General features: G+C 42.8%; 1 protein-coding gene across 1 annotated transcript in view; it reads left to right on the top strand.

Moving 5' to 3' along the window:
• LOC132817324 (contactin-associated protein-like 5) overlaps positions 1 to 26948 on the top strand; it is a 1293865-nt gene that overhangs the window by 1029988 nt on the left and 236929 nt on the right. Inside the window, exons 15-17 of the mRNA XM_060827734.1 lie at positions 15885 to 16012; positions 18349 to 18519; positions 23672 to 23890. Of these exons, the coding sequence (XP_060683717.1) occupies positions 15885 to 16012; positions 18349 to 18519; positions 23672 to 23890 (518 nt within the window). The remainder of the gene's footprint in view (positions 1 to 15884; positions 16013 to 18348; positions 18520 to 23671; positions 23891 to 26948) is intronic.

The raw sequence follows: 26948 nt of genomic DNA, 5'->3' as shown, positions 1-26948 counted from the left end.
GCACATCACCCATCTCAACTCCTTTTGCCCTATGGTGAGCTGTTTTACTCCTGGAATGGGAGAGAGGAAGTTATTATGGTGCAATTGGGGAGGTTTCCTCAGTGAGTGAGCAGGAGACGTGGAGGGTAGGTGGAGTCACAGTTGGTGGTGGGTAAATGTGAGTGGAGAAGGTGCTTTGTGCATTAATAAGAGTGAGACTTGGCGGAAGGAAGAAGTGTGGCAGAGTGAGTGTAAGCAATCAAAGAGAAATGGTGGTATCTCTGCTGATGGAGTGGCAAAGGTCAGTGACCTTCTTCCCACAGTGCTTGGTATTCATCCAGACTTCTGATTCGTTTTCAAGCGAGGTGACAACCTCGGACCAGGCTGGCATGATCTATAGTTTTAGATTAGATTATTTACAGTGTGGAAACTGGCCCTTCGGCCCTACAAGTCCACACCAACCCACCGAAGTGCAACCCACCCATACATTTACCCCTTCACCTAACACTAGGTGCAATTTAGCAAGGCCAATTCATGTGACCTGCACATCTTTGGACTGTGGAAGGAAACTGGAGCACCCAGCCGAAACCCACACAGACACGGGGAGAATGTGCAAACTCCACACAGTCAGTCACCCGAGGTGGGAATTGAACCCGGGTCTCTGGCGCTGTGAGGCAGTGGTGCTAACCACTGTGCCACCGTGCTGCCCACGTTGTGTCCTTCACAGCTGGGCGAAGAGTAGATTTCAATCCTGCACCACCCTGTCCAGCAGGCCCTCCAGGACCTTACCCACAATGCATGATGCTGATTGCCCCCTGTCTTTCAGATCCAGGGCAAATGTCATAAACTCTACAGGAGCAACTCCAGACTGGAGATGGCTTCTCCAGGTGCACACCAGCCTTTAAATACAATGGTAGTGATTCCTGTCAATCCTGGAATATCCCATCAGTGCCGTGTCAGTCTGGGAATGATGCACAGTAAGATGAAACAGAAGTGATACTCACCATGAGAGCTGAAACACCAAGAAATGCAACATGTCGGCTGAGATACAGTGAATAAATCTGCTTGAACTCACAGCAAGAATCACTCCACTAAACTTGATAAGATTCATACTTAATAAAAAATAGTGAAATTCAGCCCCAATTTTATTCTCTCCCTCTTTGGGCTATGCCTCAACCTATCAGTTAATCCTCCGCCACCCCCCCCCCCCATCTCTGCATAAATACCAACCTTTTCCTCACTACCACCAGTTCTGATGAAGGGTCACTGGAGCAGAAAAATTGACTCTGCTTTTTGTTCACAGTTGCTGCCAGACCTACTGAGTTTTCCCAACAGTGTTTGTTTCTGTTTCTGGTTTCCAGCATTTGCCGTTCATTCAGTTTTTCTGAATTTCAGCTGCCAATTTCTATCTTTCTTCATATCTTTTACAACATCATCCTTACTGAAGTGTTAAATGTGTTTCTGTCCAGACTTGCTGCCCGTCCTGCTAGGACTTCTGTCTAAATTTGCCTTACTGGATATTTATGTTCCCAATTACTACTGTAGGCTCGTGCTTACCAGAGCTAAAGAGTCATACAGCACAGAAGCATACCCTTTGGTCCAACCAGTCCATTCCAAACATAATCCCAGACTAAACCGATCTTACCAGCCTACTCCAACATTCACTCCCCCTCCTCCACTGGTGCAGTGGTTCAGTGGTTAGCACTGCTGCCTTACAGCGCCAAGAACCCTGCTATGATTCCAGCCTCAGGTGTGGAGTTTGCATATTACTCCTGTGTCTGCGTGGGTTTCCTCTGGGTGTCCAGTTTCCTCTCACAGTCCAAAGATGTGCGGGTCAGGTGAATTGGCCATGCTAATTTGCCCGTAGTGTTTAGGGATATGTAAGTTAGATGCATTAGTCAGGGGGAAATGTAGAGTAATTGGGTAGGGGAATGGATCTGGGTGGGTTACTCTTTGGAGGGTCGGTATAGACTTGTTTGGTCAAATGACCTGTTTTCTCACTGTAGGGATTCTATGAACCCCTACTAATGCTACTGCTCACCCCACACTTCTGTTTTCCTCTCCCTCCCTGATCTTAAATGTGTATAATTCCTGTATTGAATTAAAATGGGTCTCTAGTCTCTCAGTTCCAGTACATGAGTTGAATGCACCAAACATTTTTATTGGGCATTTGCAATTTCCCTCGCACCAACCACCCAGAGCTGCCCCACTGCTACTTTATGAATCTTACAATTTAAGGTATATTTCTTTCTACCCCTTATTTTTAAAATGTACTCCTACCTGTGTCTCTCCAATGAACTGCACCTATTACTTGAACTATCCATTACTCTTCCTTTTATTCATTCATGGGATAAGGGCATTGCTGGCAAGGGCAGCATTTGTTGCCCATCCCCATTAAGAGTCAACCGCATTGGGTCTGGAGTCACATGTTAGCCAACATGGGAGCATAGGAATTAGGAGCAGGATGAAAAAATTCAGCCCTTCTAGCCCACTGTGTCTTTTAACATGATCATGGCTGATCTTATCCTGGTCTCCATCCACTTTCCTGTCTGCTCCCCATCACCGTTCATCCCATTTTTAATCAGAAACATATCTATTTCTTGAATCTGTTGATAGATTCTGCCTCCACTGCACACTGGGGCAGTGAGTTCCACAGATTCACAACCCTCTGAGAGAGGTAGTTTCTCCTCATCTCAGTTTTGAACCTACCTCCTCTCCATCTATATGTATAACCTTTTGTTCAAGACTGCCCTGCAAGAGGGTTCAATGTTCTGTTCAACATTCATTTTATCAATCCCCTTTAGCATTTCATAACCCTCAATCAGATTCCGCTCCCCCCTCCACCATTCTTCCAAACTCCAGTGAGTACAAACTCAAGCTATTCAGAAACCAATAAAGTTGGCAGTTTTCTTCCGAAAGCTCGTTCATGAACCAGATGGGTTTTTTCCTCATTTCAAACATTTATCGAATCCAAATTCCTCCAGCTGCCATGGTGGGATTTAAACCAAAGTCTCCAGAACATGACCTGGGTCTCAAGATTAACAGACCAATGACAATACAACTGAGCCATCCCTTATTATCTTCTGTCTGCACCAACCTACTTCTGTCATTCTGACAGTAAGTTATACCTTCTATTGCCCTGTAACCAATGAGCTGCAATGACGTTACTCTTGTGAGTCAAGATCAACATCAGTTATTTAGAGTCATTGGGATGTACAGCATGGAAACAGACCCTTTGGTGGGGACCAGATATCCTAAATTAATCTAGTCCCATTTGCCATCATTTTTCCCATATCCCTCTAAACCCTTCCTATTCATACACCCATCCGGATGCCTTTTAAATGTTATAATTATACCAGCCTCAACCACTTCTTCTGGCAGCTCATTCCACACATACACCACCCTTTGAATGAAACAATTGCCCCTTAGGTTCCTTTTAAATCTTTCCCTTCTCATCCTAAACCTATGTCATCTAATTCTGGGCTCCCCCAACCCAGGAAAAAGACCTTCATTATTTGCCCTCTCTTCGCCCCTCATGATTTTATAAACCTCTATAAAGTAACCCCTCAGTCTCTGACGCTCCAGAGAAAAACAGCCCCAGCCTAATCAGCCTCTCCCTGTAGCTCAAACCCTCCAGCCCTGGCAACATCCTTGTAAACCTTTTCTGATCCCTTTCAAGTTACACAACATCCTTCCTATAAGAGTGAGACCAGAATTGAATGGAAACCAAAAGATTCCAAAGTTTCATGGAGTTGTGGAAACTTATACATCTCCAGAAAATGTGAGTAGGATCCAGATCAAGAATTCCCAAGGAGAAAGTGAGGACTGCAGATGCTGGAGATCAGAGCTGAAAATGTGTTGCTGGAAAGGTGCAGCAGGTCAGGCAGCATCCAAGGAACAGGAAATTCAACGTTTCGGGCATAAGTCCTTCATCAGGAAGGGCTTATGCCCGAAACGTCGAATTTCCTGTTCCTTGGATGCTGCCTGACCTGCTGCGCTTTTCCAGCAACACATTTTCAGCCAAGAATTCCCAAGGCCTATTTCTGACAAATCCCATTTTTCTCTGATCAGGGACCGAGGGCATGACATGCCTGAGACAAAAGTGAATATCAAACTCAGCAGGATTTCAAGCTTATGTTCAGACCCATTTTCGCTGTTACAGGTATCTTAATATACAATAAAGGAGTCACAACATTTTTAGAATAGAGAAAAAGATTGCTCTTCAGACAATAGACAATAAGTGCAGGAGTAGGCCATTCTGCCCTTCGAGCCAGCACCACCATTCATTGTGATCATGGCTGATCATTCTCAATCAGTATCCTGTTCCTGCCTTATCCCCATAACCCTTGATTCCACGATCCTAAGAGGTCTATCCAACTCTTTCTTGAAAGTCAATGTCAGATGAGTTCTGTAGTGTACCATGATGTAATGTGATTTAAATCCCCAGCCCTTTAAAAATGTAAATAAATCTCTGCTTGAGTCAGTTTAATTAAAAACTTTGTTCTAGCAATTTCAATAGCTGTTTGCTGACACTTCCCCAAGAGTTATCAATATCTTTGAATAAATGCTTAGCTGCTAAAATTGTCTCAGGTCGGTTCCCAAAGTTTACAGTTTGATTGACCCACTAAATAAGTTGTTAAAACTATAGCTTGCTTTGCTGAATAGTTTGTTTTTATATAGAATTAAGTACTTAAGAGGGATTTAGTTGTTTTGAATAGACTTTCATGAATGGGAGTATTTTTAAAAATACGAGATATATTAAGATCTTAGCATTAATCTTGAGGTCTGCCCTTGTAGCACCCATGTGATATGTGAATTGGCATGGAGTGTGTGAGGAACACATGTAGGGGATCAGATAGCATGAGTTGATACGACATTGATATAGAGCATAGAAATATGATGCTGATGGAATGAGAAGGTGAGAGGTGAGAGCTGGAGGACTTTGATTTTATCAAAATAGACTGGGACAAAGGTCAGAAAATTGAGGCAAGCCTTTTAAAGGCTTATTCTGATCTGTATTCAGAAGTTCTCTCCCTATCCCTCACCCTCACCCCAGAATGAAGATTGCTCCCTAGGGGAGAATGTCTCGTGAAGCTGATGGAACTGGCTGGAAAATCTGCTGACTCATGCTGCCCACTTGGGGAGAGAAAAGGAGTCCATTTACAAATCCTTGAGGGACAACTCTACCCACTACCCTCGATTGCAAGCTTTCTTTTTAGCCATTTGTCCATGACTAACTGAACCTATTCTGCATATTTTTAATCAACCTGTTTAATATACACAGGCCATCTGGCTCAGAGGCAGGGATGCTACCACTGGACAAGGCCCCACCCCACTGAATCTGTCCTAAAATACAGTGAGTAGAAAGATCAAGTTGTCTAAAACCAGTTCCTTAAGATTAACTCAATTTATTGAGGCAACACAGTGGCTCATTGGTTAAAACTGCTACCTCAGAGCATGACGGACTCCGGTTCAATTCCATTCTCAGTGACTGTCTGTGTGGAGTTTGCACATTCTCCCTTTATCTGCATTGGTTCCCTCCCACAGTCCAAAGATGTGCAGGTTAGGTGGATTGGCCATGCTAACTTGCCCATAGTTTCCAGGTGTGTGTAGACTAGGTGGATAAGCCATGGGAATTGCAGGTGTGTGTCTGGGTGGGATGCTGTTTGGAGGGTCGGTGAGAACTCAATGGGCCAAGTGGCCTGTTTTCACACTGTGCGGATTATGTGATTCTATTTGCAAGCACTTGATGCTACATCTATTTGATAATCATCCCAGCCCAGTCTGAATGCAGGTTTTTCAATCATTGCTATCTAACGGGATTTGTAAAAGGGTGAAATGAGGCAGAATTTAACTGTAATTAATTCAGGTGCTTATATTTTGAAAAGACAGGCAGGAACAACTGAATTTGCATTGCCTGAACTGTTAATTGAGCAAAGAGGAACCATCAATCCTGAGATGTGGTTCACATAGATTAAATCTGAAAAGATTATACTTCTCAAATTTCCATTTCAATTTGAATCCAATGATTCAAGAGTTTAAGGCATAATGCACACTAACAGGACACAATTTTCTCATCTCACGCAAGGAGTTAGCAAGTGCACAGCACATTTGATTTGTGTCAGTTGAGCTAATGAGCTCCTGGGTCTTTCTGCTATCTGAACAGCTCATAAGCTGATTTAATAAGCAGGCTATCACACACTTCATGCAGCTTCTAGCCTTCTAATGGGAACTTTGCTGGAGTCTTGATTGATTCAGCCAATATTCTAAACACTTTGCTTAAGGGAATGATTAGATAAAGGGGTTATTTATCCTTCATATAGTGATACTCCCATTAAATCTACACTATTCCTATACAGCATATTATTCTGAGAACCAAATCACTGCTTATTTGTATCAGTACTGCAATAAAAAAAACAAGTATTGGAAATACTTAAGTCTTAAGTTACCTGGAAAGACCGATTAATTTTTCTGACATTTTTTCTTTGATAACTTCCTAGTTTTTCTGCTGCATAAAATTAAGCTAATCTAAAGTTCCACAATCTGTGCTCATTTGCACATCTTCCACGAAGACAAGGGGCGTTCTTTCCTTGTTGCAGTTGGAGGGGGGGAGCAAAGGTGGAGGTCTGGGAAGTGGAAGAGATGCGCTGGAGGACATTGTTGACCATGTGGGAGGGGAAATTGCGGTCTTTGAAATAGGATGACATCTGGGATGTCCTGGAGTAGAATGACTTAAGGGCGGCACGGTGGCACAGTGGTTAGCACTGCTGCCTCACAGCTCCAGATACCCGGGTTCAATTCCCACCTCAGGCAACTGACTGTGTTGAGTTTGCACATTCTCCCCGTGTCTGCGTGGGTTTCCTCCCACAGTCACAAAGATGTGCAGGTTAGGTGAATTGGCTGTGCTAAATTGCCCGTGGTGTTAGGTGTAGGGATATGGGTGGGTTGCGCTTCGGTGGGTCGGTGTGGACTTGTTAGGCCGAAGGGCCTGTTTCTACACTGTAGGTAATCTAATCTAATCTAGACTTCTCCTGGGAGCAGATACAGAGGAACCGAGAGTAAGCGATAGTGTTTTTACAGGAAGGGGAGTGGGAGGAGGTCGAATCCAGTAGCTGTGGGAGTCGGGTTTATGTAGATGTCTGTGTAGAGTTGGTTAGTGGAGATGGAGACAGAGAGGTCCAGGAAGGGGAGAGAGGTGTCTGAGATGATTAAGGTGAACTTGACATCAGGGTGGAATATGCCGGTGAAGTTGATGAACTGTTCAACCTCCTCTTGGGAGCATGAGTTGGCGCCAATACAGTCATCAATGTAGTGGAGGAAAAGGTGGGGAATGGTGCCAGTGTAACTGGATGATAGACGGTTCTATGTATCCGACAATGCCCTGCAGTGCATCTCCTCCACTTCGCTCCATCTCTGCCCTTGAACCCCAACCCTCCAGCTGCAACAAGGATAGAACCCCCTCCACTCCCCTCCCCGGTCCTTACCTTCCACCTCAAAAATCTCCAGATACAACACATTATCCTTTGCCATTTTCGTCACCTACAATCAGACCCCATTACCAGAGATATATTTCCAACCCCACCCCTACCAGCATTCTGCAGAGACCACTCCCTCCGTGACTCCCTCATTAGATCCACACACCCCACCAACTCACCCTCCACTCTCGAGGTGTAAAAGAGGTGTAAAACCTGCACCCACCCCCTTCCCTCAGCTCCGTCCAAGGCCCCAAAGGAGCCTTCCACATCCATCACAGTTTCACCTGCACTCCCACACATGTCATTTACTGTATCCGTTGCTCCTGATGCAGTCTCCTTTACATTGGGGAGACTGGACGCCTTCTTGCACAGCACTTTAGAGAACATCCCCAGGACACCTGCACCAATCAACCCCACTGCCCCTCCCACTCTGCCGAGGACATGCAGATCTTGGGCCTACTCCATCGCCACTCACTCACCACCCTATGCCTGGAGGAAGAACACCTCTTCCTTCTCAGGACCTTTCAACCCCAGGGCATCAATGTGGACTTCACCAGTTTGCTCATTTCCCCTGCCCCACCTTACCCCTGTTCCAAACTTCCAGCTCAGCTCTGCCCTCATGAACTGTCCCACCTGCGAATCTTCCTTCCCACCTATCCATTCCACCATCCTCTCCGACCTATCACCTTTACCCCACCTCCATCCACCTATTGCACTCTTGGCTACCTTCAACCCAGCCCCACCCCTTCCCATTTATCTCTCTACTCCTGAGGCACCCAGTCTTATTCCAAATGAAGGGCTCTTGCCAGAAACGTCGATTCTCCTGCTCCTTGGATACACTGCCTGACCTGCTGTGCTTTTCCAGCGCCATACTCTTGCCTGGAGAAAAACACCTCATCTTCCACCTTGGGACTCTCCAACCACACAGCATCAATGTTGATTTCACCAGTTTCCTTATGTCCCCTCTTCCCACCTCATCCCAGATCCAACTTTCCAACTTCACACCACCTTTTTAAATTGTCCTACCTGTCCATCTTCCTTCCCACCTATCAACGCCACCCTCCGCTCCAACCTATCACTATCAGCCCTCACCTTCATCCATCTGTGGCATTCCCAGCTACCTCCACCCCCATGCCCACCCCACCACCCAATCGCTCAATCACTCTCCCACATAACCCCTCCCCTATATTCCTGATGAAGGGCTTGTGCCCAAAATATTGATTATCCTCCTCCTCCGATGCTGCCTGACCTGCTGTACTTTTCCAGTGCCATGCTTTTTGACTTTGATCTCCAGCATCTGTAGTACTCACTTTCTCTAACATAGGGGACTGTGTCAATTATAGAGTAATCGAGATGTACAGCACAGAAACAGACCATTTGGCCCAACTTGTCCATGCCGACTAGATATTCCAACCCAATATGGTACCACCTGCCAGCATCCAGCCCATATCCCTCCAAATACTTCCTATTCTTATACCATCCAGATGCCATTTAAATATTGCAATTGTACCAGCCTCCACCACATCCTCTGGCAGCCCATTCCACACACGTACCACCCTTTGCATGAAAAAGTGCCCCTCAGGTCTCTTTTATACCTTTCCCCTCTCACCCTAAACCTGTGCCCTCCCAGGGAAAAGACGTTGACTATTTACCCTATCCATGCTCTCATGATCTTATAAACCTCTATAACGTCACCCCACAGCCTCTGAACGCTCAAATCCTCCAACCCTGGCAACATCCTTGTAAATCTTTTCTGAACCCTTTCAAATTTCACAACATCCTTCCGATAGGAAAGAGATCAGAATTGCACGCATTATTCCAAATGTGGCCTACCCAATGTCCTGTTCAGTCACAACATGACCTCCCAACTCCTGTACTCAATACTCTGATCAATCAAAAAAAACATACCAAACGCCTTCTTCATTATCCTTTCTACCTGCGATTCGACTTTCAAGGAGCTATGAACCTGCACTCCAAGGTCTCTTTTTTCAGCAAGACTCCCTCGGACCTTACCATTATGTGTGTAAGTCCGGCTAAGATTTGCTTTCCCAAAATGCAGCACCTTGCATTTATCTAAATTAATCTCCATCTACCACTCCTCAGCCCACTCAGTCGCTTTAAGTAATGTATTTTGTCCTGGGATTTTTTGAAGAGAGGTTTGAACGCAGAGGTGTCGAGCAGTCTCCCAGAGCCACTTGAGTGAACAGCTTGTGAGGCCTTAGATTTTTTTAAAAAATGGAACAATAGAAGCAACTTGAATGGGTGTGGTCAGGATCCCACAAAAGCAGGATTTTTAGTTTTAGCTTTCAGCTGTTGTTACTAGGGTCTCAGCGAGGTTTGGAAGCTGCAGTACCTCTCTCCCACCTGCCACCCTCTTTCAGAGTCCTTCTGATGTTTTTCTCTTGGGCTATTGGAGTTACATGTGAGACAATCCATTTTATGCATTTGCCTTGTGCCAAGCATGTGTTAATGCGATGGTACTATATTGGAACTATTAATTGTCACTGTATCTATTGTTCTGGTAAGTTTTTGAACAGAGTTAAGTTATTGCAATTCCTTTTTATGTGTTGTATTTTAACTATAATGTTTGAATAAAGTGTTTTTTGCTTTAAATCTGATAGGTCAACCAATTGAATTGCATTTGGAATGCCTCACCTTTTTTTACCTTAAAAATAAGAAAAAGTTCAGGTCTAGACAATCTTCTGAATATTTAGAGGGGGTTTGCTCTGGTCCAAACTATTAGGATTGGTGACCCAAAGAATGGTCAATGAGAGAGATTTAAAGAAGTATAATTTTTAAGAATTAACATTTTCCTGTGATAAAATGTCTTCTAAATATGAATTGTTCTTGTATTAGTTTTCATTAATGGTGTCTCATTGAAATAACGGGATCTGCAGAGGAAACAGAAGTTACTTGTGTGGATTAATGACTTTGATTTTGGAGCATTGTGTCAAGATACCAAAGTTATTTAACAAAAGTTAATCTTTCCTAAAACAAGAACAAGTGTATTACATTAAATTGATATAATACTTAATATTTTGCTGCCATTAGACAAATTCATCCCCAAGTTATTCAATTTTTTTCTCAAGCATAATTTCATCTACCATCTAGAACTCTTCCTAACGTCATTGTGGGTGAACCCACAGCAGGTGGACTGCTGCGGTTCAAGAAGGCAGCTCAGCTTCGCCTTCTCAAGGGCAACTAGTGACGGGTCATAATTGCTGACCAGCCAGTGACGCCCACACCCCGCCAGATGAATAATGAAAAATGACTTCTTCCCTCCCATCACTACATCTTTATGACCATCTTGCAACATTCTTTGCCTTTTCAAACTCCACTGGCTTCAAATTAAATATATACATCTGAAACTGACTGCAAGAAATTCAGGTTTACTTTTGTGCAAAACATCTCTTTGTTCATTCAATAAATCTAAATTCTGCTTGAAAACCCAAGTCCAACCAGGATCAAACCCTGCTCCAACATCTTAATTTGTCTCTTAGGCACCGTAACAGGGTTCATGGAGTTACCAAACTGACAGCACAGGTGGAGGGCGCTTGTCTTATTGTGTCTCTTTCAGCTCTTTGATATCTTTTTGTCCCAGACTCCCACTTTCTATCTGTGACCATTACATTTCTTTTCATATTCCTTTTAAAGTTAATTATGGAATCAGTTTCCACCATATATTATGGCATATTGGTACATCAACTGCTCTGCCCAGGAGTTATAGAGTCATAGAGATATACAGCACAAAAACAAACCCTACGGTCCGAATTCATCTATTTTGACCAGATATCCGATATAAATCTAATCCTATTTGCCAGCGCCTGGCCCATATGCCGCTAATCCCTTCCTCCACATATACCCATCCAGATGCCTTTTAAATGTTGTGATTGTACCAGCCTCCACCATTTTCTCTGGCAGCTCATACCATACACACACCACCCTCTGTGTGAAGAAGTTGGCCCTTCGGTCCCTTTTATATCTTGCACAACTCACTTGAAACCTATGCTCTCTGGTTTCGAGTTTTGCCCCTATCCAGGGAAAAGACCTTGTGAATTAATGCTATCCATACCCCTCATGATTTTATTAACTCTGATAAGGTCACCTCTCAGCTTTCAATGCTCCAGGGCAAAAAGCCCTAGCCTAATCAGCCTTTCCCAATCGCTCACACCCTCCAACTCTGGCAACATCTTTGTAAATTTCTTCTGAAGCCTTTCAGGTTTTACAACATCCTTCCTGTAGCGGGGAGACCAGAATTGCGCGCAATACTCCAAAACTGGCCAAACCAATGTCCTGTACATCCGCAACGTGATCTCCACTGTAAGAAACCACATAAAGTTGTGAACACAGCCCAGACCATTACACAAGCCAAACTCCCATCCATTGACTCTGTCTATACTTCTTATTACTGCAGCAAAGCAGATCTGGGGCGACATAGTGGCTCAGTGGTTGACACTGCTGCCTTACAGCACCAGGGACCCAGGTTCAATTCCTGTCTCGGGTAACTGACTGTGTGGAGTTTGCACATTCTCCCCACGTCTGTGTGGGTTTGCTCTGGTTTTCTCCCACAGTCCGAAGATGTGCAGGTCAGGTGAATTGGCCATACTAAATTGCCCATAATGTTTGGTGCTTTAGTCAGGGGTAAGTGTAGGGGAATGAGTCTGCTCTTCAGAGGGTCGGTGTGCACTTTTTGATCCGAAGTGCCTGCTTCCAATCTAATCTAATCAAAATCATCAAAGACCCATTCCACCCCACGTTATAATCTCTCCACCTCTTCCATCAGGCAGAACATACAAAAGCTTAAATACACCTACAACAGGTTCAAGAACAGCTTCATACCCATTGTCATTAGACTGCTGAATGGACCTTTCATATTTCAAATCAAATGTTGATCTTGCTTTTCTGCACCTCCTGTGCAGCTATAACCTTGTTTGTCTTATTCTGTTCAATCACACTAGATATGTAATGTCCATGTATGGTATGATCTGCCTGAACTGCACACAAAACAAAACTTTTCACTGTACTTCGGTGCATGTGAAAATAACCTCTCGATTTTGAGCTCGTCACTTGTGAAGAGATCATGAAGTGCACAAAATTTCTTAGTGTCCACCTGGCAAAGAATATCACCTGGCCCCTCATCACTAGCTCCATAGCTAAGGAAGCCCAGCATCTCTACTTGCTGCACAGGCTGAGGAAACCCCATCTTCCATCCCCCATCCTCCCCACATTCTCCCGAGGGTTCATTGAGAATACCCTGAGCTGCTGCATCACTGCCTGGTTTGGGAATTGCATCATCTCAGATTGTAAGACCCTACAACGGATTGAGAGGACAGCTGAGAAGGTCATCGGGGTCTCTCTTCCCTCCATTACAGACATTTACACCTCACGTTACATTCAGAAGGCTAACAGCATTGTGGACGACCCCACACATCTTCATTCAAGTTCTTCTCTCTCCTGCCATCTGGCAGAAAATACCACAGCATTCGGTCCCTCATGGCCAGACTGTGCAACAATTTCTTTCCCCAAGTCATCAGGCTCCTCAACACTGTATGACCAGACTCTATTCCATTTGAACTTTTTGAATTGCTGCTAAAACAATGTTTTATTAATGATCATTCATTGTTACATTGTTACTGTGCCTATTGTCTTGTGTTGTCAGGACTTACTATGCTGCCTTGCATGGTTTGCACTTTTCTTTCCACTTTATGCTGCCCTGTGTATGACTATACTCTCGTGTGATCTGTGTGCTCATATAATACCTTGATCCTGGAGAAACACCTCTCGTTTTATTGTCTGGATATGGTAGAAATGACAAATAAAGCTACTATTCTCTATTCAAGGCAAAAACGTATCACTTGATAAATGTGACTCCTTTTTTCACTCTAGCTTTTATTCAGACATACAAGCAACAAGTAGTGGTAGGCTGCTCAGCTCTGAATCTGCAGCACCATTTAATATTGCAACCTTCAGTCCATATTCCCATCTAACCCAATAACTCTTAATCGCCTTGCTTATGAACAGTATGCAGTTGGTTCTGCTGTGACACTGTTTCTTCAATGTGAATTGGTTTTAATGCAATTGAAGAATTTTGACTGTTATTTGTAGAACATGAACTTTCCTTACCTGTATTGGTTATAATGTGATTCTCACCCCATGAGCTTACCTGGTGTGACTACTGCGCAATTTTTTAATAATGTTAGATCACGAGAACAGAACTACCGCGTCATATCAAACCAACTGTATTATCTCTACCTCTGTCTTCAAAAATCTCTGCTTCCACCATATTTGCAGGAAGACAGTTGCAAAGATTCTGAGGAAATATTTTACCTCAGTGCTGTTTTAAATGGTTGATCCCTTAATTTTGAACAGTGATCCTTAGTTCTTGATTCTCGCCTGAGAGGAAATATCCTCTCTACATATATCCTGTCAAGACAGCACGGGATTTGGTGTTTCAATCAAGTTCTCATTGATTATTCTAAATTCAAGCAGATACAAGCCTAGCCCATCCAATCTTTATGAGACAGCCAGTCCATCCCGGGTATTAGTTTGGTGAACCCCTTATCCGAACTGTTTGCAATGCTTACACATCCTTCCCTAAATAAGGTGACCAATGCTGCACACAATACCTAATACTTATCTACAAATTCTTCATCATTCCCACAGACTCACAATTTGGCTACACTTGACCATCAGTTTGTGTTTAGCTGTCCATTAATCTTTTATCACTTTCACCTTTCCGTTCTTCTCTGGCTCTTTCTGTTGTTCCATCAATTTTAATGAGACTTGTTTGACAGCATAAAAATCCAATACTTTGGTGAAACATCTGAACCCATGCTTGATTTGACAGCTCTGGTTTTAAGATTTCTGTTGTACATTTCTGCTGCACCCAGTGGTTCAGAGGTTAGCACTGTTTCTTTACTGCGCCAGGGACCCAGGTTCGATTGCAGGCTTGGGTGATTGTGTGGAGTTTGCACATTCTCCCCGTGTTTATGTGGGTTTCTTCTGGGTGCTCTGGTTTCCTCCTACAGTCCAAAGATGTGCAGGTCAGGTGGATTGGCTATGCTAAATTGCCCCTTAGCATCCTGAGTTGGGCAGGCTAGGTGGGTTAGCTGTCATTAATGTGAGGTTATGGGGGTAGGGTAGGGGGTTACGATGCTCTGCAGAGCATTTGTGCAGACAATATGGGATTCTATGTCTACATACACAAGGTTATGGAGTTTCTTGTAATTTCAACTGTTGATGCTTTAAGATATCTGACTATTTGCTACTTTTATTAATATAAAGTGAGAAGAGTCATAGTTTAAGAAAATGTAAATTGGCAGCACAACTTTCTCTTTCAAAAAAAATGTTTCTTTACACATCCTCTTGCTTTTATGTAGCGAATATTGGATGATTGGGCAAAGAGAGCATGACATGGCAATATGTGGATTGAAGGTAGTTCGGGTTCATGATTTTGCATGAAACTCATTAGGGGTGGGTGAGGGACATAGTTTGACATGGGGTGAATGCTGAGTTGGAGGGGCTTGATGCAAGGTCTTTTCCCTGGGGTAGGGATGCATAGTTTTAGGATGAGAGGGACAAGATTTAAAAGGGACCTGAGGGACAACATTTTTCACACAGAGGGTGGTGCATGTATGGATTGAGCTGTCAGAGGAAGTGGTTGAGGCTGGTAAAATTACAACAGCTAAAAAGGCATCTGGATGGGTATATGAATAGAAAGGGTTTAGTGGGATATGGGCCAAGTGCTGGCAAATGGGATTAGATTAAGTTAGGATATCTGGTCAGCATGTATAAGTTGGACCGAAGGGTCTGTTTCTGTGCTGTACATCTCTATGACTCTGTGATGGGGACATACTTGACATGAAGTCATGAAGGACGATTGGGATTCAGAGGGTCAATTGCTTGGCATGGGGAATGAGGAATTATAGGATGCTGATGGAAACAGAGCTTGGCATCAGGTTCAGAAGGACATATTGATGTTTGAAACATTCCCACATTCAGAATTTGGTTTGCAACGGTGCTGAAATGCCTTAAACCTCAACTCCACGCTAACTGGTGAATTTTCAATGAAAATCCAGGCCTGATGAGATCTTACAGTGCGCAGTATTGACAGTTATATTTTTGCACAAAACAATGTTGGCTATACATAAAAGATAAATTGATTGGTTGTGAAGTGCTTTGAGGTCCATCGATTACATGGACAAATCTGTACCAATGGAGAATGGTAATTAAGCGATATTATGGAAACCTCTAGAATGAGATTGATCCATCAAAGAGAGGCAGACTTATTGAATTGAATGACCTTTCCTGGTCCTGAAAAAGAAATTCTCACTTGTTTTGTGACATTTACTGATTGGAAGAAGTACTGAGTACTTTTTAATGTTGCTGAGATTTACACAGCTCTTGGTTTCTTTCCCTTATTGTTGGCAGGGTGAATGATACGGGTCTTCTTTCATACAAAGGTCACTTGCCTTTGACCCAGCTTGTAATTGGAGACACCAACAGGACAGATTCAGAAGCAGCTTACAGACTTGGACCACTCCGTTGCAATGGAGACAGTAAGTAGGACTCAAACACTAGCAGTATCAACCTTTAACTCTGACACAGGGCCAAGAAATACTGAGGAAGAACTTCTGTAGATTCTGATTGCAAAAACATTGAAAGGATATTCATCTTGATGATAATGAAATTAAATTGCAAATTTGTTTTTAAAAAAATGTCACTTGACACTTTTACCACAAACATTACATTGTCAGTAACTCCAACGTTCCAATATACATTGTTCATTCACATTACTTTGACTTGGTTAGTGACTATAGATGCAAAACACATTGAGCTTATTGACATATATCATCAGCTATAAAGCAATTTAATGTTATGTGAAAGTTTAGGAGAGAAATTTCATGCAGAGTTAACTCTTTGTGATCAATCAAATATCAAGGGATGAACCAATTGAAGGATTCCTCATAATCTGAGCTTGGTGGCTAAATTAACAGATGGCACAAAGATCAGTTGGAATGTAGTTTGTGAAGATATGAGGATGTAGACTAATGTAGATAGATTAAGTGAGTAGGCAAAAGACTGACAATTGATACATAAGGCAAGTAAATGCAATGTTGTCAAATTTGACAAGAAGAATAAAAAAAAGTGTATTATTACATAGAGCACGACTGCAGAATTCCCAGAAGGATCAAGGTGTTTTAGTGCATAAATCACAAAGGTTTATATGCGGGTACAACCAGACATTAAGAAGGCTAATGTGATGCTACCTTTTATTATGAAGGGAGGCTGTGTTTCACTCATACAAGATATTGGTGAGCCCACTTCCCAAGTACTGTGTGCCATTTTGATTTCCTTATTTAAGGAAGGAGCTCGTTTAGAGGTCGTTTATGAGATTAACACCTGGAAAGAGTGGCCAAAATGTCAATTTTCCTGCTCCTCGGATGCTGCCTGACCTGCTGTGTTTTTCCAGCAATACACTCTCAACTCTGAGCTCCAGCATCTGCAGACTTCACTGTCTCCCACCTGGAAAGAGTGGGTTGACTCATGAGAAATGATTGGACAGGCTGGGCTGTTCAGATTAGAGTGGTGCTGGAAAAGCACAGCAGGTCAGGCAGCATCCAAGGAGCAGGAAAATTGACATTTCATGCAGGAGTCCTTCATCAGGAAGGGCTTACCTGATGAAGGGCTCCTGCCCGAAACATCGATTTTCCTGCTCCTCGGATGCTGCCTGACCTGCTGTGCTTTTCCAGCACCACTCTAATCTTGACTCTGATCTCTAGCATTCGCAGTCTTCACTTTAGCCTAGGCTGGGCTGTTCAACTATATAGAGTCATAGAATCCCTACAGTGTGGAAACAGGCCCTTTGGCCCAATAAGTCCACACCGACCATCCAAACAGTAACCCAACCAGACCCATTCACCTACTCTCTTGTTCTATATTTACCCCTGACTAATGCACTTAACCTACACATCCCTGAAAACTGTGGGCCACTTAGCATGGCCCATTCTCCTAATCTGCACATCTTTGGACTGTGGGAGGAAACCAAAGCATCCAGAAGACACCCATGCAGACACAGGGAGAATGTGCAAACTCCACACAGACAGTCATCAGAGTTGGCAATTGAATCCAGGTCCCTGTTGCTGTGAGGCAGCAGTGCTAACCACTGAACCACCCATCAATTCACCCTTCTGTCTCTTCCTAGTAGCCAGTTATCATTTTTCAATCGATAAAGTTGCAGTGATCAAACCATCCCTACCTCTCAAGTAGTCTGCAGTCATTCCAAAATGTCTCTTATGCTGGTTTTCAATTAACCAAGCGCTAAATTACATAATTATCTTTGAATCAACACCAGCTATTCATTACCCTCTGTGAACAATCTCAAAAGTTTTAATAATATTTCCTTATTAACAATGTAGTTTTTGATCATAATTTGATAATGTGTATGAACAAAGATTCATTTTAAAAAGAATCCTTTAAGCTTTCCTTCACTATAATATACCTCCCAATAGAATGAGCAGACAGAAAAATATAACACAAACATTGGCGCATAGCTTAAAGAAAGAAGGGTTTTTGATTTCGCTTTCGGGAAATTGCTCATGCCTTGCACTGCTACATAACTGAGACTGCTTTCTACTCATAAGCCTTGAATCCATTACCTCCGAACACATCAGCAAGTGTTCACTAAGTAAAATTGCTAAGGAATGGAACTGACACTGACACGAGTGATTCCATCTAAATGTGTAGAAGTGCATACCCTTTTTAGTGTCTGTCTCTAGCCTCAGCTGATATGTCACATTGCACATCTTTAGATAGTCTCCAGACTTAAAAAGAAATGCAATTATTTGTTCAACTTCAGTTTGAAACAACTGTGTACATTTATGTGCCCATACAGATAATTACTGGAATGCAGCATCTTTTAACACCAAGTCCTCCTATCTCCATTTTCCAACATTCCGCGGGGAGCTAAGCGCAGACATTTCATTTTTCTTCAAAACAACTGTGGCATCAGGCGTTTTCCTGGAGAACCTTGGCATTAAGGACTTCATAAGGATCGAACTGAACTGTAAGTACCTCCTGACAGGAGTGTAATTTGAGAGAGATCTGTTGGCAAGGGCTTCACATGGGGGTAATTGCCTGGAAACTCTGCTGCTGTGTCAGTAGTCAGCAAAATCCAATTAATTAAGTCAAATCACAAAAGGTAATAAAGTCTTTCTCGTGTTGAGTGACACTGAGCAAGATCGCATTGATGTGTCCAAAATACAAAGTTGGTGGACTGTGTGATGCAGTGAATCGGGCACAGATCGATCAGCCTGAGCTGATGAAGGATTCAGAGAGATGAATTGGAAGGACTCCGCTCTTTTTCCATTACAAGTTTACTTCACATTTGAATAGTCTGAGATGAAGACACTTCAGTTCATTTGGCTTTATCCATCACTCATTCCATCAGTCTCATAAATGTGCCTGTTATCCTGGCTGAATTTATCCTTTCCGTCCTAGCGCTCCAATGGTTTATCAACTATATAAAGACATATTTCCTGCTGTCTGTCATAAATGTATCCTGATCCTGGGCCAGCTTAACCTTTGAATGCATTGACATTTAATCTCCCTTGCAAGTACCTTCAATATCTCTGCACCATTCTTCTGAGGTATCCTTCTTGAAGATCCAGCTATTTTTGATCGGACACTAGAGATCAATCTCATTGCTCTCTGTGTGACCGAGCCGTGCCCACCCCTGCGCATTACACCCTTGAATCAGTGATAGATCGGTGTTGTATCTGGTGTTGCAGACGTGTCTCAATTTAAGCTGTGAGGGTGCGATTCCACCATTGTTCTGAGGCCTCAGTACTTCGTCTCGATATGCATGGATTGGAGTATAAAAAGGGCAGACAGTGCCCCCCCCTCACAGAATGATAGCATTTTACAGTATGGAAGAAGGCCTTTTGACCCATCCTGTGTGTACAGGCTCCTGCAAGAGTGACCCAGCTTGTCCCATTATCCAGCCCTCTCAACCTAGCCCTGTAGCTTCATCACTTTTAAACATACCTCTGGTTCTGTTTTCTGTCCTACAGAATCTGCCTCCACCACTCCCCCAGGCAGCGGGTTCCAACTCCAAACAACTCTCAATAAAGAAGTTTATCCTCATTTCACTCCTAGCTCTCTTGCTAATAATCTTGAAGTAATGAAGCCCCACCCCTACCCCCAAGGTTACTGACATACCAACTGGTGGAAACAGAATATCTTTCTTTACCCAGTTAAAATTGTTCATAATTTCAAACACTTCTGTAAGGTCACCTCTTAATTTTCACTGAGAATAAGCCTAATTCCTCTAATCTTTCCTTGTATCTAAAATCCTTCAATCCTGGTATCATTCTAGTAAATGTGTCGGATGAAAAGATGTCAGCAATCTTAGATGGCAGATACTGAGCATTGGAGCAATCAGGCATCATTTTCTCTTAGAAAAGTAAATGCATCTTATTATTTCAAACTGATATTCCTATATTTACCCCTGACTAATGCACTTAACCTACACATCCCTGAAAACTGTGGGCCACTTAGCATGGCCCATTCTCCTAATTTTAAAATAAGTTTGATTAAACCTTATTGTTACTTTTAGACGATTGAGACCATTAATAAGTCTGGCTAAAAAAAAATACAACCAGTCAACGTTTTATAGTTGGTATTGATAATACAGTAATATCTATTTCAACAGCCAAATTGCCAGTATAAAGATGCCTTAAGATAAAGCCCTGCAGTTGCAAATTCCATGGTTCCTAGTGGTTTCTTTATGGTCCATGTAAACCTTTTTACAACTGGTGCTGTCAGAGACTACAAGTGAAACATAATCATCACAAGAGTTTTTAAAGAGATTTTTAAAACCATTAGGTCACAGAGGTAGGCAATACATTTGGTAAGTGACCTCCATCAGCTGAAATGAATGCCAGCCACGGTCAGTCAATCCATCCAATTCCACTTTTTAACCTTGTGATTTTATTTTTAGAACTTGTTTTAAATGTAAGCTATATTATTTCTGCAATAATGCAGATATCGTTCATCACTTCTACAAATGAAGCTCAAAATGTTGAGACTACATTCTTACAGCCTGCAAATCAGACAACCATTTTGAGGGACACGGATCTCCAGACAAACTTCAACAGCACCGAAGTAAAGGACATTTTAGCACAGAGGGAAGACCATTGGACTGAAAGTGCCGTGTCAGTGCTAGCTCCATATCAGAATGAACTGCGAGATTCACATTTTCCTTCTGTCTTAACCTGCCATCTCATTGTTTTGGCAAGTGCATACCTAATAATGAAAATGCCTTGCAACTATTTAGCACCTTTTGCAACCATGTCTCAATGTGCATTAAAGCTGATGAAAAACTTGAAGTTCAGGGATATGGGGATGAGTTGGGCCAATGACATAGATGTGTTCAGTTGACCATGTTGGCAGTGAACAGCAGATCTGATGGGCTGAATGACCTACTCCTGTTCCTGTGTTCAGTCACTGTTGTGAAACACCAAACAGGGCAGCCAATCAGTGTGCAGCAAGCTCTCACAAAGAGTCATGTGTTATTGATCCCCCTGTCTGCTTTTAAAAAAAATTGATTGATGAGAGCATATTGAGGAGAATCTCCTTGCTCTTCTTTGAAATAGTGCCAGAGGATATTTTATGTCTACTTGAAAGGAGCTTCATTTTAATATTTCATTTGAAAGATGACACGTCTAGCAGTGTGGAACTCCCTTAGTTCTGCACTGGAATGTCAGCCTTAATATTTGTGCTCAAGTCTTACAACCTGACAGCCTCAGAGGTGAGATATCCACCCACTGTGAGCCACATCTGACACCCAAAATAACTCTAAAATTCTGTGATTGACTAGGCTTCACGAGCATTCCATTCCCATAATTAGGAACATTTCATCCATCCTCTCCCTTTCTGCTTCTGTAACTAATCTTCAGTGAATGAATACCCCTTATCGTTGTCAGTGTCTTTGTTGTGATGAGTAAAACGGTCATGTGTGACAGACCACTTACATTTCCACTTAGAGTTTTGGATTCTCTTAATATTTCAAAGCTACAATATGAAAGTGAAGCATATGGTTTTAGAATTGGCATTGAACATGCCAGTTAACTCCACCAATGATAGTTATTTGAAGCCAAGAGGGATGATTTCAAAGAGGTGAAGTTATGAAGGGACCAGACAGGAGGATTGGAAACAGACTCTTTCAAGTGATTGACAAGTCAAGAATCAACAGGCAGATGTGATTAAATGTAAGATTCAGGACAGAGAGGTTTCTTTCCACACAAACATTAATGCAGCACTGAGTTCATGAGTGAAGTGTAGTGATTGTAGATGGATTTTGGCATGGATGGCAGGAATTGGGGGTGGTCACTCTGATTTTCACTGAGGCAGAAGCCTAGGGGATGTGTCTGTTGATCTATTAGTGGCCCCAGGGCAGGGATATCATGGTGACGGTAGGGAATTACAGGATGGAGGTGAAACCAAGAGAATCACGCCACCTTCAGGCATGATGTGACATTCATGGCTCTGACTCCCACCTCTTAATAATTTTAAAATCTGTCCCATGGGCTCAGTGTCCCTACCCCAACCCAGGAGGCCTGCGTTCAAGTCCCACCGGCTCCAGAGGTGTTTAATAATATCTCTGAACAGGTTGATTAGAAATCTAGGTTAAATAAAAAAGGAATAGCATTCTCATAGCGCAGTGATAGTGCACCTACCCTGGACCAGGAGGTCCAGATTCAAGTCCAACCAGTTCCAGAGGCATAATTCTGAACAGGTTATATTAACAAAAATAGAATCTGCCTCATCTTTAAGTTAGCTTCGGTAGATGGAGAGTCAGGGAATGTGAGTGTTACCAAAATGAAATGGCTTTGTTTTGTCAAGAGTTTCACATTTTAAACTCACATAAAACAATTTCCAAGTTACTGACGTTCATCTCAACAATGGCTGTCCACAACCTACATGGGCAATCTTATAAAAGTGTGTGCCCTCCTGTTCCTCACAGAGGTTAGCAATTTCAGCAGCAGAGTTGAAAGACTCACACCCCAGGCTCTCGTGAATGTTGTTCTTTGGTTATCTGCCCCTGTGCAGAGTCAGATTATCCCATTGAAATACAGTCTCATGTTAACATTTAGGAATGGCTTAGGAGAAGGAAACACAAGAATAGATATTTTCTCAGCACCCTGTTCAGAGGTGTCCTGTGGAACATGGGGGACTAGAATCCAGGGTCTGCTGGCTCAAAGGGTAGGACAGTATCACGGTACCACAGTGGCTCACCTGGGAGCACGAGAATATGGAACGTGAAATTGAGACTTTTGGGTTCTGTAGAAGACAAAGACTAACACTTAATGCCTGTTCTGATAGGTTATCATTCCTTCATCTGGCATTCATGTGGCTCCATCCCACACAAGCTCACAGTCTGTATGAGCGATTTGTATCGACCTTGCCAGCAATGCTCATATCTCAAGAATAAATTCAAGTAATAATGAATGATTACTCGAGTGAATGAGAAAGTGGTGCTCAAAACTTACAGAACCCGTATCTTGGTCAGGTTAAATCGATAACGGAAAAATCCTTTCAAGAGCATAATTAGTAATAGAGTCATAGAGATGTACAACATGAAAACAAACCCTTCTGCCCAACTCATCCATGCTGACTAGATATACCAAATTAATCTAGACCCATTTGCCAACACATGTCCTATGTCCCTCTAAGCCCTTCCTATTCATATACCCATCCAAATGCCTCTTAAATGTTGCATTTGTACTAGCCACCACCACTTCCTCCAGCAACTCATTCCATACACGCAGCACACTCTGCATGAAAAGGTTGCCCCTTAGGTCCCTTTTAAACCTTCCCCCTCTCATCTTAAACCCAGGACCTCTAGTTTTGAATCCATTATCTTGTGGAAAAGACCTTGACTATTCACCCAATTCATAATTTTATAAACTTCTAGAAGGTCACCCCTCAGCCTGTGACACTCCAGGGAAAATAGCCACTTTTAGAATAAGTTTGGGAGGTAATGGAAACGAAAAAAGTCGATGTCCTTTCACTTTACCTTGTGAAAATAAGCCTTGCACGATGAGAAAGACAATTTCCAGTTGAATAGAACTTATGTTCCATGCCGAGATATTGGAAAATATTGCCATCCAGCTGAATGATGCTCATGTTGTTGTGTTCCCTGTGGATTTTTGCAGCACCAGTGGAAGTTCTCTTCTCACTCGATGTGGGGAACGGCCCTTTTGCAGTTGCAGTGGACTCACCGTCACCGTTGAATGACAATCAGTGGCATTACGTCGAGGCAGAGCGGAATATCAAAGCAGCATCACTCCGAGTAGATCACCTACCACGAGTGGCTCAGGAGGCTCCAGTCGACGGACACATCCATTTACAGCTCAACAGCCAGCTGTTTGTAGGTAGGAGCTCACTGTTTTGCAGAAAAAAATGTCTATTAATCTGTCATCAGTGCTTTGACTGATTACCCCTTTCACTTTCTCTCTCAATTGACTGCCTACATTAATAGCACACAAACCAGGAGAAGTCCACAATACAAACATTCCATTCCCTGGTGCATTTTTGTTCCCTGTCACAGCAGCTGACATTTTGTGAGTGAGGCATGTCAAAGCTTACAATTGTCTTGTGAGAAAACCTACCTATTAAAAACATTTGGTTATTTATAAAGCATATGGTTAAGAGAAAATATTGCCAGTGGTGATTCTATCAATCTTACATTGACACACTGGGCAAATGGTCTTTGTTGCTTGCAATAGTTAAGGTAAGAAATGATGGAATTATGGAATGGGCTTTCAGTGCTTTTTCACTACATAGCTTTATGTTCTGCTCATTTTAGTATGAAGCCTGCAGCTTGCTTAGTGCAACGTTTTCGAAGTGCATGCTAATATATCCAGAGTGCCCATTTTGAGCTAGTAATGTGCTCAGCTTTACAAGGGGAAAAAAAATGTTTCCATGACTACTAGGATTCATGGTACATTTGTACAGTCTGATCAAAACTCCTTGGTATTAGGCACCCATGTGAACAAAGCGAATGCTACGTGGAAGCCACTCCCTTAAATCTGTAATGCTGAAGGAATATTTACCTTATTTCTTTATTACTGTCTGTCACTCTCGGTTTCTATGTGTCACATTACCACTTCAGGAGAAAGTAAGCTAATGAAAGTCATTGAAGTATTACTGTTGTGGCATATGGGCTTCTACATGAATCACACTCCTTTATAAACTTGAATATGTGTTATTCAGGTATTAGTCCTGTTGCTCATTAATGTGCAGCTGGTCTGTGGGCACAGTGATTGAATTAGGTGCTGAGATATTTGATAACTATGACAGTTGATGGATTGCTCCATTTTAAGTCAATTTGTTATTTCCCTGTTGTTTGAATGGCCATGAGAAAGTCAAAGAATGGCTGCAGGGGGAACCAGACTATCCCACAAGGTGATTTAACCCCTTCAGCAGATAAGCAGGAAGTAGTGAGCACTTTTGACAAGTCTCTGCTGCTGACAGGGCTTTTTAGAGGAACAAAAGTCCTGGCAACTTCAAAGAATGGATCAGGAACCCAGGTTATAAATTTATAAAATCCTTATTGTGTTGAAGCAGGGCATTCAGCCCATTGAGTCTCTACCGATCCTCTGAAAAGCAGCCCACTCAGATGCATCCCATACCCTATCCCTATAACCCTTCAAATCCCAGGGCTAATCCATCTCGTCAACACATCCCTGGACACGATGGATAGTCAGTGAAAGATTTAAAAAGTAGTGGGGGCCCTTCAAAAACCGGTATTCCTGAGAGTTTTGAGCATTTAAGGGCGGCACGGTGGCACAGTGGTTAGCACTGCTGCCTCACAGCGCCAGGGACCTGGGTTCAATTCCCGCCTCAGGTGACTGACTGTGTGGAGTTTGCACGTTCTCCCCGTGTCTGCATGGGTTTCCTCCGGGTGCTCCAGTTTCCTCCCACAGTCCAAAGATGTGCGGGTCAGGTGAATTGGCCATGCTAAATTGTCCGTAGTGTTAGGTAAGGGGTATATGTAGGGGTATGGGTGGGTTGCGCTTCGGCGGGTCGGTGTGGACTTGTTGGGCCGAAGGGCCTGTTTCCACACTCTAAGTAAGTAATCTAATCATGTGTGTCCAGAGTGTGTTGAGAAATTTTAACATGCAATTTGGTCCATTATTTTATTTGGGTTCAGCTGAATATGTCACACTGTTAGAACAAAATAGCTAGAAAAGACTGTGGGAGATGTCCATGTAGCCTCTCGGGTCTAATTCACCATTCAATAAGATCAGGGCTGATCTTTCAACCCCAATTACTCTCCTGTCAGATCACCATATGCCTTGATTTCTCTGGAGTCCAAAGACCTATCGATCTCAACCTTGAATTTACTGAATGAGTGAACAGCAGCAACGCTCTGCCAGAGAGAATCGAAAGCCTCTGAGTGAAGAAATTTCTCCTCACCTCTCTCTGAAATGATCGATCCCTTAGCCTAGAAGAAGGTCCCCACTTCTACACTCCCCAGCCACAGGAAGAAATGGACTAGACATTGCCATTCCAATAAATTGCACTGAGCCTGTTTTATAAAGGGCAGGTCAAGTGTCTACACACTGCTTTCCCTACAACACCAGCTCCAATGCAGAACTGGAGACCTTCCTGAATTTCCATGGTGTTGGGCTGGTGTTGTAGTCCATACCAGAGTTGGCTTGAGCCATGTGAAACCCATGATTTGGAATGAGGAAGTATGTGAAATTTATATCCAAAAGTGTTTCCAAGTTCACATTTTACAACGAAATGGTGTTCCATCTGCTATATATGTTTATATTGATACTGTGAATGAGAATATAGCCCTGAGCCTTGATTTGTATTACAGTTTCAGCTCAAGCATTTGTATGTTTCATGATTTGGAGGTGCCAGTGTTGGATTAGGATGTACAAAGTTAAAATTCACACAACACCAGGTTATAGTCTAACAGATTTATTTGGAAGCACTAGCTTTCGGAGAATTGCTCCTTTACCAGGTGATTGTGGGGTATTTTCTATCTTCTATGTAAGAGACTCCTAACAAAGATAATGACATAGTAAATGATGGGGCATATGGCTATATCAACAGCTAATGCAACACCTTAACACAGTATCCACCAGGAAATCTGCTGTCATGGTATCACACCAATGTTTCTCAGACCATCCTCACACATCATTATTGGTCAGAGTATTGAGTATGTGATTGACGAGGTCTTGTTGCGACTGTAGTTAGGCCACATTTGGAATATTGCATGCAATTCTAGTCTCCCACTTATTGGAAGTATGTTGTGAACCTTGAAAGTGTTCAGAAAAGATTTACAAGGATGCCAGGGTTGGAGGATCTGAACTATAGAGACAGGCTGAATAGGCCGGGGCTGTTTTCCCTAGAGCTTCGGAGGCTGAAGAGTGACCTTATAGAGGTTTATAAAAATCATGAGGAGCATGGATGGGA

The sequence above is a fragment of the Hemiscyllium ocellatum genome, chromosome 7 (genome assembly GCF_020745735.1).
Source record: "Hemiscyllium ocellatum isolate sHemOce1 chromosome 7, sHemOce1.pat.X.cur, whole genome shotgun sequence".
NCBI classification, from domain to species: domain Eukaryota; kingdom Metazoa; phylum Chordata; class Chondrichthyes; order Orectolobiformes; family Hemiscylliidae; genus Hemiscyllium; species Hemiscyllium ocellatum.
This window is presented reverse-complemented; position numbering and strand designations above follow the sequence as displayed.